A 17,427-nucleotide genomic window follows, 5' to 3' on the forward strand; every position below is an offset into this window, starting at 1 on the left:
ATGGACCTTTGTGCACAGGGTGTGGGCACAGAGGGACACTACTCCATATGATTTGGACTAGCCCGCAGATTCAGGGCTTTTGGAAGGGGATGGGGGGCCAGATCTCAGATACCCTGGACAATGCGATACACCTCACTCCACAATTGGTGACCTTGTGAGTGTGGGAAGACCAGATTCTAGAGCGCACACACACACACTCACCATTTCAGTAATGTCGCTCGGATGGTGGCGTGACAAGACAGGATATAGAGACGGGGAAGTGATAACACCATCACTACAGGAATGGGAGCTGGATTGGTGCATGAGAGCTGAAGAACTAGTGTACCAGGTCTCGCGATAAAATCCTGATGTTGAGGTCTGCTTGTTGAGACTCTTTCCACATCCCCCTAAACAGAAAGTATGGAACAGATTTCTAGATATGGCTTTAGTTCTAGCTAGAGCACAAACAGGAGTTTCTGGAAGTCCTGTTATTGGTCATGCAACTCAGATAATATGGGGTTGTAAGTTGAAAGTCAAACTACCCCTCTGCCCCCCGCCCACCTAGTGTTGCCCGCAATAGGATCAGATAGGTCTTAGCTCCTGTAAGAAATCAGACCACCTTGCACGTTTGTTATTTGTTCCAGTTCATGGTTAAACCCTTTTGTTTTTCAGGTTTTTCTTTTATTAAAAATAATAAAGACAAAAAAAGAGAGGTTATATCAGCAAGATCTCCACGCAAGACCTCCTACCCAAGATGGATTGGGGCACCAGGCATGCATAGACGCATGAACCTAGGAATACATATTGTAGAGGTTACACCTCAGTTAATGGTCAGCACACAAAACGGTTCAATACCACAGTTTATAAAATGGAAGTAATGTTTTCTGTTGTATGTGTTACACGCAGTGATAGCAACAGGAGGGACGACAAGGGTACATAGCCTGTGTAATACTTTGTATCACAAAGGAAAACAAGATGGAATGTAAAGACTAAGTGTTTGTGTGTAAATATGACAAATTGCAATAAAAAAAATTTTAATAAAATAAATCGTGGTGGGAGTGGAGGATACAGCCTCCTGAGAGCACCAGGGCAGCACTAACTGATGGGGTGGACTGGGATTGGAGGTGAGATAGGAACACAGGGCAGAGTGGGCCTCGTTGGTGGTCTTTCCTACTGGGGAAAGGATTCACTGTACCAAACCCACAGCTGCACTCTTTGGGGTCTATCGTTCTGCATTTTGATACAAGATGGGCTGCTGAAACGAAGACTGGGCTACTGCGAATTGCACATCTCTTTTCTTGTTGTACACCAAACTTTTGTACGTTGTTACAATGGGGTGGGATTTCAAATGCAAAAATTGCAATCTAAGCAAATAAAAGGACTACTGAAAGCCTAATGTGTGCTGTACCATACCTTCACTGTCCAGCATGTCAGAGATTGTTGTTCTCTTGCATCTTGAGAGATATTCTGTCGCCTTCAGTACTACTGCAGCCAGCATCTAAAATGGTACACATAAACACACTTGAGACTATGGTTAAGAATCAACGCTGCTACAGTTCTGCTCTTAACCAAAGGCACAGCACCTACCTAGACTCCTTTCGGACTGGTAGCCCCTGCCACCAAATGTCCAGTTCTTGGCCCCCGAAAAAGGGGAGTAATTTATATAGACACACTGCATTAAAACTGATTCAACATGCAACAAAGGAATATCTCAATCTAAAGAGACCACTATAAGGCATACCATCACAGGGTCAGAAACTGAACTGAAGATGCCAATTCACAATGATGTATTTAACACTTACTGCTATAATGCTGAGGGGACTGGTTTGAGCAAAACAAAGCTACAACATACTATACACATCCCTTGAAACGCACCATGGCCTACTATCACTAAACATTCCACACAGTTGCAACAATTCCTCCCCCTCTCAATTAATGCGCTTCCCAAGTCATACAGATATGTTCCCTTTCCTCACTATACCCCAATTAGCAAATATGTTCTTTAATATGAATCCTGTACCATGAACCATGCTCCAAGAAGTACCATTCAAACTACACTGCTGGGACAGCAGAGTAATGTATTACCAAACAAAGCTATTACTAAACACAGACTTGCCCTCTGCAAGCATCTGCTTGCACATCTCTGTGCTAGGCTAAGGTAAATGAACTTGGAAATGTCACAAACCTAGCTGTAGCAGGCACCTTACTATTACTAACTTCTGGTCGACATGCTTCTGCCCTAACTGTTGTGCAGTAAATGTCCCAGGGCTTTCATCGGGACATCTAGACCCTCCTAACTGCCCTAAACCGACCTATTCATTCTAACCCATCAGTGAAATCATATAATGAAATGTTAAACCTGTCAGTTGGGTAATATGATGGTAACTTGATATTTTCCTTTGCGCCACCATTGGAGACACAAAGGCATCACATTAGGTACCACCACCGGAGCACCTTTAGAGAATGTATTCGTTTATAGAAACGCAAGTTCCAGCCTGGAGTCTCCTTGGGGTAAAAAAATGAGAAAGAATTAGAATAAGTTGGGCAGAATCATGTCAACCACGAATTGGTGATGTAGGAGGTGTCCTAGAAACAAACCTTCACCCTCATCATGCGGTTTTTAACCTTGTATAAGATGGCTACATGAGGGAATAAATCTTAGAAATACCTATCCACTCTTAATAACATTTTAAGCATAAGGAACCCTGAACAAATCCAAAAAAACAAAGCACAATGGACCTGGCTGAGCCTGCCCAGCATAGTTGCTGGGAAGGAGCATCCTAAGGATGAAGCATGCCACTTTGTGTGGGTGAGGAACGACATCCTTTTTTTTTTTTTAAAGAAGAATCGAGTTAGTGCAGCTAGTGAGGTGCTATTGTCCCTCATACAAGTAGGGATAATAACACCCTATCTCAGAGCTTGGCAGTTTTTGTTAGCAGTATAAATAAGCGTTAGAGAGGCTTACCAAGTTAACTCCTAAACAAAAGTATTTCCTTACCCCTTTGGTGATTGAGCTCACTTAAATCTCACCAACCATGGCACTTACAAGTCCTTCCTCCATTCTTTATGACCATGGGAGCCATTGGCAGATCCATGGTCGGGTAAGCATGGCCTTAATTACAAAATAATATATATGTTTTTGCATATTGTCTCTCATACTCTACCTCATTCTGATACGGTGAATCGTCAGATGTTGCAGGCAGTAGTTTAATAGAGGCCTTTTCTTCTGCAGACTGGGCCTCCAGATCCATTGTCGCCCAGTTCTCTTGCTCCATTTCCTCTGGGGATGCTGCATCCCATGCCTCCTGCTCCAGCTCCTCTAAAGCATCACACTGCAGAGATTCCTGGGCCATCCGCTCCAGTGCTTCCTGCTGCAGAGCCACTCTGGTCTGCTTATCAACTGCTGCCCAGTTCTCTTGCTCTGCTTCCTCTTGGGAGGCTGCATCCCATGCCTCCTGCTTTTCTATGTCCTCACACTGCAGAGATTCCTGGGCCTCCAGTTCTAGTGTCTTCTGCTGCAGAGCCTCTCTGGTCAGATTATCCATTGTTGCCCAGTTCTCTTGCTCTGCTTCCTCTTGGGAGGCTGCATCCCATGCCTCCTGCTTTTCTATGTCCTCACACTGCAGAGATTCCTGGGCCTCCAGTTCTAGTGTCTCCTGCTGCAGAGCCTCTCTGGTCAGATTATCCATTGTTGCCCAGTTCACTTGCTCTGCTTTTTCATGGGATGCTGCATCCCAATCCTTCTGCTCCATCATTGCTCCAGCCTGAGACTGTAGAAGTTCCCAGGCCTCCAGTTCCAGTTCCTCTTGCTCCAAACCCACCCTGGACTCCAGATCCATCACTGCCCAGTTGTCCTGTTCTGCCACCATTGCTGCCCAGTTCTCTTGTTCTGCTAATTCTCGACATGCTGCCTCATGGGCTTCCTGTTCTAATGCCTCCTGGGTTTCCTGCTCCAGCCTCTTTCGAGTCTCATACTCGAGAACCTCCCGGGTCTCTTGCTCCAGTGCTTTTTGAGCCTCTCGTTCCAATGCTTCCTGGGCCTCCTGCTCCAATGCCTCCTGAGCTTCCTGTGCCAACGCCTCTAGGTCCATTGGAGCCCAGTTTTCCTGATCTTCGGTCTCTCTGGACGTAGCTTCCCGAGAATCTCTACGTAGTATATCCAGTATAAGCACTCTCCCCGTCTCCAGCTCCCGTACTCTTTGAGTCACCAGCTCGTCCAAGGCTTCCTCCTGTGTCTCACGTTCTATCACCTCATCCACTGCCTGATGCAATGCTTTCGGAACTGCTGCCTCTTTGCTTTTCTTATCCAATGCTTCCCTGGCTTCTTGCTCCAGCACCCCACATGCCTTCCCTTTCAGCACTTCCAGAGTTTCTCGTTCAAATGCCAATTGGGACTCCCAACCTATTGGTTTCTTAGAGACCCATGTCTTAGAGGCCTTAGGTTCCAGCATCACTTGACCTGCCTGGGCCAACTGTTTACTGTCCATCTTCTCCAATGTTTCTTGGGGTTCCCATTCCATCTGTTCTAGTGCTTCATGCTCCAGAGATTTCTGAGACTGAAGGGTTTCAGAGGTCACAACCTTAGTTGCAAATTTCTCAATTTTAAAGCACCCCATTTTTATTTCTTCTGTTGCAACTTTATCCGTCACTTCTATGGCCTCCTTAATGGTCTCCAGCAGTGGGCTCTCATCAGACTCCGTAAGGCTCTGAAGGGCGCTGCTTTTAATGGAAATATGTGCTTCCATCACATCTGTCGTTTCTTCATTCCTACCCTTGATCCGAGACTCCTCTGCTGCATGAGAACGCCCAGCTGACCAGCAGTTTTCTGGTGTTCCCTCATATTTGAACTGTAATCTGCACTTTTCTTCTGCTTGAGCAGACCAGTCACCACCAGAGACAATGCTCAGCTGGGATAGTTCCAGTTGTGGACTTCCATCTTCCTCAAACTCAGCCAACAGGCTTGATGATACTTCTGCATAGAATTCACTGTCACAGGTAGACACAGAGGACTCTGAAGGCGGTGCCTGACTGGTGACCGGGGCTTCCAATACCGATGACAGCATTGCTGGGGAAGGCAGCGATGGAAGCCCTCGCCCTGCAAGAACAAAAAAGGTCTATAAGAATAGCACAACAGTATTATCCTTTATGAAGCTTGTAAGGTAAAATATTCTAGTCACGTTGAACAGTGGAAACTTGCCACATAACAGAGCTTTATTTAAATTGTTTAGTCCAGTATGTCGTGTAACTCAATTCTAGTGTTTTCACAAAGAAATTATGTGAGTCTTTGCAGATACGTGTAATAGGAATTAATGGTGTCAAGATAAGAAAGGAAAGATACAGTAAAGGTATATCAGGTAATTCACATTATACAACATGCCAGTACTACAATTCTTATTGGAACTTCACAATTTTGATTATTATGATTGGTGGTTCACAGCAGCTCTTTCCTTCTAAGAGAGCAAAGAGCAATGTTTGTAGGAGTAAGTTTCTTCTAGCCTTTCAGTAGGCCAAGTGACTACATTTTCCTTTCAGACTTGCCACCCTTCTATGCTCATCCCATTCGATACATTGCACATGCCTCTCTCACTGCTGTGCTCGCACATGCATCTCTCACTGATGGCACAATCTAAACCATCCATACTCAGCTCACCATCTCACTCCAGAAACTACTCCCTTCCTTCCAACCTCATCTCAATTCCAGTTTTGTGCCATACTCACTAATGTCACTGAATGCACAACTTCCTAGGATTGGAACATGTTCGGATACTTTGAGAGGCAGATTTAAAATGGCTTGATCTATATTTCACCTCCATTTGCAGCAGTATTAATACCACTGTTAAACATTTAAGTCCATGTATTAGTGTGATCCAATGTATGAAACAAGTTAAAATATGTGACATGTTTCAGAACAAGTTTTGACTGCGCCAACCTCATGTCACAATGGCAAGAGCAGTTTCCTCCAATTCACAGGTATATTTTCTATTTTTCCTCCAAAGCCCTATAAATATAGAACTCAACTGAGGAGAGGCTGTGGCTTAACGGCTAGGGCGGTCAACCTCAAATCTGGGGAACCGGGTTCGAGTCTGGGCAACAACGCTCAACATCCTGTGATTCTGGGCAAATCACTTAATCTCACTGTGCCTAGCAAAAACGAATGTGTCAGTCTGTATCGCCACTGGTGCTCATGTAAAATGTTCCGATACCTTCGGGTCAAGTTCACACTATATAAAACTCCGGGGGAAAAAACTGATCACTGTCTCTGGTGACTATTTTGGCACCGTGAATAATTCTTTTTTTAATATCTAATTCTAAAGAACCAAATACATTTGTGCCAAAGAATTAATCGAGTTTTCAGAAGATTCATCATTGGACATGTTAACAATTAAAATATCTCCAAACATTGCAATCAGTACCTTTCGTTTATCTGAACCAAAATGTAGAAGAGGAAATCCTACTAATATTGCAAAAATATGTTCACAATTTTACGCCACTAACCTTTCTGAAAGCAATCACTTCTATAGCATGGGCAAAAGAAACTGCAGACCGAGAGATATGGGACAACTGGAGCAGGTAATGCTATCCAAAGATACAATAGTCATTTCAATACCATAGAACACAGAAAAAGACTCGATTTCAGTCTGATTTTGTGTTTGCTTACAAGTGAACAGGGTGATAAATATTTAGTAGAAACTCAGCAGGACTAATCTCAGAAGCAAGCTTGTGGAAAATGCCTCAGGTTGCTTAAACAATATAATGCAATACAACTTATTAATCAAGTTTTATAAATCTTAGTGAAGCTTGTGGAAAATGCCTTAGGTTGCTTAAAACAATATGATGCAATACAACTTATTAATCAAGTTTTATACATCTTGGCGGAGCCACAATGCACGTTTTAGAGCTGCACAATATGCAACATGTTCTGTGGTACACTTCAATACTCAGCACAGTTTGTGCTGCACTGTGCAAGCTGTGCTATGTTGGGTTGGACAAACACAATCTGTGCTAGTGTGTGCACAGCTGCATGTCCCCGCCTCCCTCCCCCAAATTTGCTCTGCTACATAGATCACTTATTGTAGAATTCAGTCAGATGGCGCTCTGTGATCTTGCTGGCAGAGAACATGTACTTCCATTGCCTTGAGAGACACCAATCAACATAACTGCAACCATTTGCTCTTGTACTGAGATAAAGTAGCACATTTTTTGCAGCCTCTTGAACCTTCGGATTGTTAAAGGGGACACATAGCCAACTCTCAGATAGTTTTTGAGGAACCAAACATGTAAAGTGAGCGATTTCAAAGCAATGAGGTGGACCAAAGTCAAAAGGGTTTGTCACAGTGAAAGAATGATGACCATTTACAGACATGGCAGGGTCCGTTTAGCATGGCCAGGATGACTAAAGACCCTCTTTAGAAGTGGAGTCAGAAGGAAGGCATAAAGAATATTCTCCAACCAGTCCAGCATGAACCTATCTTTTAGGGATACTGGACGCCTGCCCATTCAGCAACTAAACTGTAATGTTTCCTGGTCAGAGGCCATTGAAACTACATGCCTCAAAGAGAGTATCCAGGTTTGCCACATTCAGCTCCTAGTCCTGTGTTATCAAAAGAAATAGCATTATAATTATGAAAAGTCAGCATCTGTGTGTTCCTGTTAAGTTGTCGAACCATAAATCTTTTTATTCCTGTTCAAATTATTTGGTGAGCCTGTGGGTACTATGACTTGGGACTGTGGAATGGACACTCCACCAGCAAATTAGGACCATGTGTGTGCCACCTTAAGGTTAGAAGGAGAGACAGGTGGGCTGTGATGGACATGGGCTGGCTCGCTATAAGACTGGATGTGGAAGACCATCCTCACACTGCCCCTGCTGGCTCAATCGGATGGCTTCAAAAGTGCTTCCTCCAGCAGATAGAACAGGTGTGTTCTAGCTTGCTGCTCTCCCAGCCACATGCATTGGAGTGCTCTTGAGTAGATATCTCTGAGTTTCATGTTGGGAACCCAGATAGCACCTCTGTCCCAGAGTGTTTGGAGCAGACAGCTGGAGGCATCGGGCTCTGAGTGAAGTCTGAGTGAGGGAGGAGTGGAATGGGCATTCCCAGTGTTGCAACTTAACCAGTGCCGCAGTGGATCTTCATGGTCCTCTTTGAAAACAAACGGTCAGGGGAGAGGGTAGGACCTGTGGGCGAAGTACCCTGACAGACTGAAATGATTCTAGTCACTGCAAGACGCTAGTGTGCCAATGAGCTTGAAATACCAGATTGGAAGCAGGAGAACACTCACTAGAGGCCCTGACTTTCTTGTGGACACATCAGTCTGGATATTTGCCTAGACATTTGCTCTGTCTTTGGCATAGCATTGAATATGTTGGCCACAATGAAGATTTTTGAGGCAAAAAGGGGAACACAATAGAAACACTAGTTGGAGGGGCCTGACAACTCTTCAGAGGAGTACCAGCTCACTCCTGGGCAAAGGACACGCCTCTCGGTTAATGCACTGCGAGTATAACTGGTAGTGAAAACAGAGAGGGTGGGAGAGCACCATTAGTTTTGTGGAACAGAAGCTAAAAAGCTTGGGAGCAAGAATGAATGAAATCCAGAAAACTGCAATGAGTATGACGTACCTTTTACCAAATGCATTGTTTTTAGGTCTCGCGACCTATCGATGTGCGCAAGCGCATCGAGCGGAGCGAGAATTCAAGTAGCCAAAATCCTCGTCAAACCAAGGGCTTTCTTCTGCGGTTTTGTTTAAGTTCACGTGAATCACGTGATCAAACAAGCACGCGCATCAGCCTCCCTCCCTCCTAATTGCATTTTTTTAACGGCCGCCGCACAGCACATCAAAGGGCTTCGCCCAGCATGCGCTCTGCGGCTTCTCAGCTTCTCCTCCCCTAATTATTCATGGCTCAGTTTCCCGGCGCACGCATTTGTTGACATTTTTTTCGCCGCTCTCCCCACTCGGCCCCCTTCCCTGCCCGCCGTGTCGCATTTCTCCTCCCCCCTCCCCTTCTCTGCCTTCCATTCCGTCTTGTTTTAATTTATGTTCCTTCGTCCACACTAATTTTTACTATTATTTATAAGTATTTAGTTTTGCAGCACAATATCATTGGTGCAACAAGGATATTGTGCTGCAAAACTAAATACTTATAAGGTCCCACAAGCGAGACCTATTGGCAATTCCAATGCTTGTTTGTAAAGCAGTTTATGTTCAAACATGTTGGTTCACACAATTCGGATTCGGGTGGGGGGGTCATTATCTGATCTACCTCATTAATATGCAAGAGATAGGTTGTAAATTGAGAACCACTATGAATCGCTTCCATCACAGGGATTATGGCCTTCTGGGGTCAGCAGACCACTATGGATGTGAATGATTTCAAATAAAGCAATCTTTTGTTTCTCTTAAAAGAAAACTGGATGTGTTAAAAAAAAGAAGAAAAAAGGATTCTATAACTTTAAAAAAAAAATAATGTTTTTATAACTACCAGTGCCTACCCCATAAACATGTTTTTCACAATATCGATAAAGAGGAAGGGGGCCCTTAAAGGGCACATATCTGTTTGCAACGGGAGTAACATCTCTGTTGAACGGTTTGTAACCATCAATGATTTGCCACCGCAATTACAGTCACAAACCATTGGAAATCGCGAATTGGAAGAGACACCCAAAATACGCCTCTTTCAATTTGCAATTCGGCATATAATCTTGAACTTACCTTGCGATTTAGCAACTAATTACCAAGTTGCAATTGGGGTTTTGAACATAGCCAAAATCAATTTTGCTGCCGTAAAGACTCAGATTTTTCAAATTTGAGCCTTGGTGGCCGCAAAATAGCTTTGGATACAAGGCCTTGGTGTCCTAAGGATGTGCAATTGAAAAGGCCCTTGGTGTCCTGAGGATGTGCATTTGAAGCGCTGACGAAATTAGACAAGTGTACGGAGTATCTAGATAATGTTCAATGCGATTTCTCCTAAATGTGTTGGAGGTCATGCTGGAAGCTTCAATGAAGAAAATCAAGTGAGAAATGTTTACCATTCAGAGAGATCTGATAAGTTCAAGAGATTGGGAGTGGAAGGGGCCAACAAACATGGAGGGCTTTGAGACAACCCGCGACAGAAGTCAAGAGTCTGGAGGCACAGTGATGATCAAGCTAACCAACGACGTAGACTGAAAGATTACTGAGACTTTCCATATTGCACAATACGTTGTCCCTGGGAAATGCTAGGCTTTCAGTCTTTCATGACCTGAAAAGAGAAACAATAGCAAGGCAAAGGGCAATAACGAATAATTTCTTACTCGTAGGGTGTAGTTTTGCAGCTTGAATAATTTTCCGTATTCACAGGCTGTGCATTATTCCCATTATTCCGCCATCTAGTGGTTGGGTCCGGAATTGTTATATGTGCCACCCCCCCTTTTTTTTGTTGTTGGTGGGTGTTGACATACTACCATTTGGTGTCCTCTTGTGACGTCAAGCTTCCTCCGGAAGCTCCCAACTTTGGTCGCCATCTTTGGATTTTTTTTTCTTTTCATCTTTTTTTCTTCCCCGTCTCATCTTTTCTGGCAAAGGAAGGGTGGGTTCGTTAGTGAATCCAGAAAATTCTTCATGTAGCAAACTACACAGACAGGTAAGAAACTATTTTGTTTTGCAGCGAAAATCTTTTCTGGTTTCACATGCTGTGCATAGACTTTGTAGCCGTTTGTCAGCCTTGTGGTGGCTGGGTGGAAGATGAGCGCAGGTTTGTGAATAGATGTTGTAGAACCTATTGTCCTACTTGTGCTTCTTTATACATTTGAATGTCCACACAGTAATGTTTTGTGAACATGTGCACTGAAGACCATGTTGCTGCTAGGTAAATGTCTCGAATTGGAATATTTGCTAGAAATGCAACTGTTGCTCCTTTCTTCCTTGTTGAGTGAGCCAGTGGGGCTCCTAGTAAAGTTTGTCCTGCTTGTCTGTGGCATTACCGTATGGCTTGTGTAATCCATCTTCCTTGGTGTTTTTGGTTACTGGTCGACCCAGACAGCTATTAGCAAAAGAATTGCTTAGTTTTCCTGTATTCTTTGGTTTTTTTGTTTTTTTCAATGTAATACATGACTGCTCTTCTAGCGTCCAGAATGTGCATTCTCTGCTTGTGTCTGTGGTTTTTGGAAGAAACTTGGTATTTGTATAGTTTGGTTTATGTGGAATTTTGATACCACCTTTGGCATAAAATGTGGATCTGACAATCATGTATTTGGAAGTAGGGTTCATGTAGTGTTAGTGCTTGCAATCCACTAACTCTACGTAGAAATGTTATTGCTTCTAAAAAGGCAGTTTTTAGCGTGAGCATTTGTGGCGTTGCTTTGTGTAATGGTTCGAACGAATAGTGCCTTCATCAGCTGAGCAAGCACTATATTTAGGTTACATGTGGGTGCTGGCATCATCTTTGGAGATGCGATTCTTTTTGCTCCTTCTAGGAACCTTTTGACAACATGAGAAGTGAAGAAACCTTTCCCCGTTTCACCTCTTGTATACGCTACAATTGATGCTAAGTGTATTTTGATGATGTGTAGCTCTGTTCACTCTGCAGTAAATGTGTTAAGTACTTCAGAACTGTTTTCTCCTTGGTGATCTTTTTTGAAAGATGTTCTTTAAGGCACCATTGAGTGTATCTTCTCCATTTTGCTGTGAAACATTTTCTTGTTGTTGGTTTCCTAGCTTCTCTTAGAACTGCCATTTTGGTTCCTGTCAGTTTGAGGTGTGCAAATTCTAAGTCCTCAGGAGCCATGCCGCAAGGCTTAGGCTCTAAGGTTCTGGGTGAAGTACCTTCCAGTCTTGCATTGCTAGTAAGTCTTGTCTTTTGGGTAATTTGTTCCTTGAGATATCTCTATTATCTCTGAGAACCAAGTCGGTCTGGCCCATTGTGGTATGATGAGAATCATTGTCATGTGGCTGATTTTGCATTTGTTGATCACCCTGTGTAGAAGTAGTATCGGGGGGAAAAAACGTAAGCAAATATCCCTGGCCAGTCTATCCCTAGCGCATTCCCTATGGGCTGATTACAAGGACGCCTGGATGCGAAGCGTTAGCATTTCGTATTGTGGTGTGTTGTAAATAAGTCGATTTGCGGAGTTCCCCAGTTTTGGAAAATGTTGTTGATTTCCCATGGATTCATTTTCCACTTGTGGGAAGATGACCTTTGTCTGCTCAGTCTCGCTGCTTCTATATTGTCCTTTCCTGACAGATGTATTGCTATTATGTCTCTGCTCTTTGTGATTGCCAATCTCCAAAGTTGTTGAGCTAGAGTTGAGAGGGGTAAAGATTGTGTTCCTTATTGCTTCTTTATGAAAACATGGTGGTTGTCTTGTCTGTTTGTATCAACACTTTCTTTCTGTAGAGCGCTTTCTGAAAAGCTTTTAAGGCTAGGAACACTGTCTATAACTCCAGGATATTGATGTGCTTTACAGCATCCTGCGGTGTCCACAATCCCCTTACTTTGAGGTTGATCATGTGCGCTCCTCATCCTATCTGGGAAGCATATGTTATGGTCACTGTTGGATTTGGTTGTGTAAACAGTCGGCCTTGTGCTATGTTTGTTTTGTTCCACCATGCTATCTCCTGATTAACTGTATGCGTGACAACCACTAGATCGTCCCAACTCCCTGTTGCTTGTGCCCATTGCTCTCAAAGCCATTCTTAGAACGGTCTCATTTGTAATCGAAAATTGGGGATCAAATGAATGCATGAAGCCATCATTCCTAGTAGTTTCCCCACTGTCTTCACTATCAGAGCTTGCCCCCTCTGGTATAGGTGCGTCTCCTTCAGGAGGGCTAATCTTCTCTTTGTGTTTGGGAACCCTTTCCCTAATATTGTATTGATCTTTGCTCCTAAGAACAATTTCTTGTTCCAGCTCCGGTGAGTATTTGTCCCAATGTATTGGAAATCCTATTTGAACTAGTGTCTCTGAAACTTATTGTATATGCTGTTTGCAGAGACTGTAGGAGCTTGCTTTTACTAACCAGTCGTCTAGGTACGGATATACATGAATTCCTGGTCTTCTCAAATGAGTGGCTACTCAAGCTAGGAACTTTGTGAACACTCCTGGTGCGGATTTCAGACCGAATGCTAGCACTTTGAATCGGTAATGTGTTTTGTTGACTACAAATCTTAATAGACTTGTGTCTTTTGTTCATGGGAATGTGCAAGTATGCGTCTTTTAAGTCTATGCTTGCCATGTAGTCTCCTTTTTGCAACCGAGGTATCACCTCTTGCAGGGTTGTCATTTTGAATGTTTGAGTTTTTCCGAATTTGTTGAGAAACCGCAGGTCTAATATTGGAATTAGGAAGTATGTGGAGTAAATGCTGTTGTTACTTTCCTTGTGTGGTACCTGTTCTATTGCATCTTTAGCTTGACGTTCTTGCACCTCTTGTAGTAGTAGAGATAATTCCGCTTTTGAATGCATCTTTGTTTGGTCTTTTGTTTGGAGGTTGCTTGTTTAGCTCTATGCAGTAACCGTACTCTGTTATGTTTAATATCCATTTGTCTTAAGTGATCTTTCTCCATTTTTGTAGAATGTATTTTAACCTGCCTCCTACTGGTGTTGTATGCTGGAGTAACCGTTTTTTCATCTGATGTTGTCTTTCTATTGAATGTATTTTTGGAATCAAACTCTGATGTTTTTGGAGAGTGCCCAAGCCTTGAAAAGCAGTCACTTAGTTGTGGTTTGCGGTCCTCCTCGTTGTGGCAGGCCTCTTCCCCGGGGGCACCCTCGAAACGATTGTCTTCCTTGCTGGTATTGTCAATTCTGCTGTTGCCCTTGTTGCTGTCCCTGGCTTACTCCTTGGTAAGTCTGTTGATATGTTTGATGCGTGGTTGTAGGTTGATTGTTACCGCTGCCTGCTGGCCTCCTTGAGGGGGTGCCTCTACGCATGCCTGAATTGTAGGGTGCCCATACATCTTGCAATGTCATTGTCTTTTTTTAACTGGTTTAGCTGGTTATCTATGACACTACCAAACAGTTGTTGAACGGTGAGTTTAGTATGTTTTGTACTTCTGGCTTGAAACCGGATATTCGCAGCCATGCGTGCCTTCTTTCGTTGATGCCAATCATCATCTGCCTGCTTAATGTCTCTGCTGCATCTAGGGCTGATTTTAAACATGTGTTCGTTATATTTTTCCCTTCTTTGGAACTGTTGTGGCAGGTGCTTTATTAGGTCTTCTACCTCTTCCCGATGTCGATATGCATGCCTGTTTAGCAATGCAGTCTTAATTTGTTATGCGCCACTAATTTGCCGCACTCCTCTCGACCTTTCTCCCCATAAGGTCCATCCTCTTGCTTTCTTTGTCTGGTGGTGGACCAATGGTGGTTGGTACATTAGCTCTTTTCCTAGGCGTAGATGTTATAATTGAGTCAGTTGGCACTGACCCTTTGATGTAAATAGGATCCTTTGAGGAATGCTTGTATTTTTTCTCCTCTTGGTGTTACTGCCTTGCATGTAGCAGGCTTTTCAAATGCTTCTTTTCCTTGATCCAGTACCTTGGCAGCATAGGGAGGAATTGGTTCCTTGATTGAGTAAGCATCAAAGTCTGTAGCAGAAAACATGATTGGGATTTTTCTTCCTCCAATTGTACTCCATAAGTATCTGCCGTCTTCCTTATGACTTGGATGTACATCCCAATGTCATCTGGTGGTGAAGGCCTCAAAGGATATGTATCCACCGCCTATTCAGGTGAATCTGCGTCAAGATCTTGCCATTGTAGGTACTGGACCTCAGAGGTCGCCGAACCCACGTACGTTTGTCCCTCGTCTTCTGCTTCTTCTTGGAAGAATTCATCTTCCTCCTCGAGCGGTTCAGGTGTTATTGGAGGTTGTAACTCCTCGACGGCTTTTTCCCCTTCCGTCAAAGTTTTCAGCAGTATCTTGAATTTCTTCAAATTTTCATCAAATTCTTTTTTTCATTGCAAAATACTTGCCATTTCCGCTTCTAGCCTCTTATTTTCTATCTCGGACTCGTGAGATTCGGCATCGAGACCTTCCGTCTTTCTTTTCGTGCTTCATGCCACCGACACGGAAGTCGAAGTCCGTTTTGACCTCTCCCATTTCGACGTGGATGCGTCATTTTCGTGACTGTTTTTCGACGTCTTTGATTTTTCTGGGGTCTTTGCCGTCTCGAGTCCTTGTCTAAGAATCTGACAGCCGCCGAGTGCTTCTACGCAGAGGCTCCTTTTGAGGACTTTGAGTCAGCTTTTCATGACTCGTCTAACTTTTTAGAGGTCTGGGGTTCTCTTACCTCCTACGAAGTCTTCTTTTTGACCTCTACGACAGACGTCTATGTCCTCATCGACTTCTGGCCCTTCGGCGACGTTGTCCTCCTCTTCGCTAGAGAGGCCCAGGTCTTGAAGCGATGGTGCTGTGTCTTGGCCCTGCATGTTGTAGTTGGCTCTTCTCTGTCTCTCTCTCTTACCCTCAAAGTCTTTGGGGTGAAAGCCAAGCACAGATTGCAATCGTCACTTCGGTGATCCTTTTGTGCGCACTTGTGATGACAATTTTTGCAGAACTTGAACGGTGTCTTGTCCATTAACGCACACAGGGAGCCTCCTGCATGCGCATTCTCAGTTTGTTGCCGGAGGCTGTTTTCACCTTTCGGCACACTCGGGCACCTTAAATCGAAGTCTGATACATTGAATTGTTGTATCGCTGTTCTGTAGAAGTTTCTCCTTACTTTGTCAATTCTTCTACCCAAATCTCAGGCACCCCTACCCAAATCTCAGGCACCCCTTCCATATCAATCGAGACCAAATTGTGGAAAAACACAATCTGAAGATGGCGACCAAAGGTGGGAGCTTCTGGAGTAGCTAGTCGAAATCACAAGAGGACACCAAATGGTGGTATGTCGACGTCCAACAACAAAAACAAGCATTGGCATAGCCAATAGGTCTCGCTTTTGGGACCTTATAAGTATTTAGTTATGCAGCGCAATATCCTTGGTGCAACATCAACTGTTGCATGGCTAAACACTTACAAGGTCCCAAAAGCGAGATCTATTGGCTATGCGAATGCTTGTTTAAGGGGGTCTCGAAACGGGTCTCTATCTGGCTTCGTTTTGTGTGCTGGCACAGACGGTCCGTTTTTTTCCAGACTGCAGTGACAGCAGACTCCAGTCCGGAAAAAAAGTGGCAGGGCACAAAACAGAGCACGATAGAGACCCGTTTCTAGACGATAGAGACCAGTTTCTAGACAGCAGGCATATCGATGTACCCTGCTCACACTACTCACAAGTGGAGAAGTTAGGACATGATGTCATGCCAGGTGAGTTGTAAGGGGAAGGGAAATCCTTTGAAGAGTCCTCTTCTCTCTGGATTTCCCTTCTCTTTTTGGAACGAAGGAGCAGCAACATAGTTGTTGTGTCACCAGGGCTTTAAGTGAAAGATTTTTCAATATTTTATACAAGCCATAGTTGCTGCTAATTTATCTTATGCAACTAACAACCATTGACAAAGCCAATAGTCCTGACTTGTAGGTATGATGTTACTTGTTGTATCATATCTGGACGCAATCCCAGTAACAGCAAAATACAAGTTGGGCGGCACACTATGCTAAACACAGATTTTTAAAGTACACCTGAAGCACCCCTTCTTTGAATGAAATCAAAGCAAAGCAGAGTGACGCTAGCCAAGTGCATTAGGCTAAAAAGTCCTAGGATAGAAATTGTAATGCCTTGGTTGGTGTAGACAAAGAAATGAGGTGAAAGATAAGGCCACTTTCCTTGGAGTTTCCACTGTCTACCTTCATCTTAAACAACAGGGACAGGCTACAAGCTGCGAGGAACTACTGGATTGAAAGCATGAAGCAATTTCTTCAAGGTGCGATAGCAGGTCCCCTCACTTTCTGGTTTTATCACAGAAGAATAGCTTGCAGACATAGGGAAGACCCACTCCTCTGCTTTAGACATTTGAACAATATGGAGAAACCTTTATGGTCCCAGGAGGCATACCCAAAAGCTATATGCCTAGTTCTGTGGGCTCAAGACACTAAATGACTTATCTCATAAGTGCAAGCAGCTTCCTGCACCTGAAGTGGAGGCTGGATTATCTGGGTTCTCCTTATACAGCAGCATTTATGGCAGCCAGATGTCTAGAGGTGGCGTTGGGAAGGGACATTAAACGGGGAAAACTGTACGAGTATGAAGTGCTGCAGTGATTGGGGACAGGGAAAGTGATTTGGTAAAATAGCGGGGGAGTGCTCCAAAAAGAAGAAAATTGACATGTTTAGCCTGCAACAGCACAAACAAAGAGGGGTTGCTGAGGAGGACAGGAAGACACCTCAGCAAAGAGGTGAATTGCTCAGAAGAGAAAGAAATGCATTAACATTTGGGAACCATCATGGCTAAAATGGGTAATATGGAGAAAATAGTATTTGTGAGGAAAAGAGGATTTAAAATTGGAGTGCAGAAAGATTGGTATGGAGGATT

General features: G+C 43.8%; 1 protein-coding gene across 2 annotated transcripts in view; it reads right to left on the reverse strand.

Annotated features, from left to right (window-relative positions):
* Positions 1-17,427, reverse strand: part of PRR14L (proline rich 14 like) — a 451,476-nt gene that overhangs the window by 366,099 nt on the left and 67,950 nt on the right. For both annotated transcript variants that reach the window (XM_078667733.1, XM_078667734.1), the window contains exons 2-3: positions 3,144-5,074; positions 1,393-1,477 (exon numbers count right to left, since the gene is read on the reverse strand). In XM_078667733.1, the coding sequence (XP_078523859.1) occupies positions 1,393-1,477; positions 3,144-5,042 (1,984 nt within the window). In that variant the 5' untranslated portion in view covers positions 5,043-5,074. The remainder of the gene's footprint in view (positions 1-1,392; positions 1,478-3,143; positions 5,075-17,427) is intronic.

This window comes from Lissotriton helveticus, chromosome 11 (genome assembly GCF_964261635.1).
Source record: "Lissotriton helveticus chromosome 11, aLisHel1.1, whole genome shotgun sequence".
Lineage (NCBI taxonomy): Eukaryota > Metazoa > Chordata > Amphibia > Caudata > Salamandridae > Lissotriton > Lissotriton helveticus.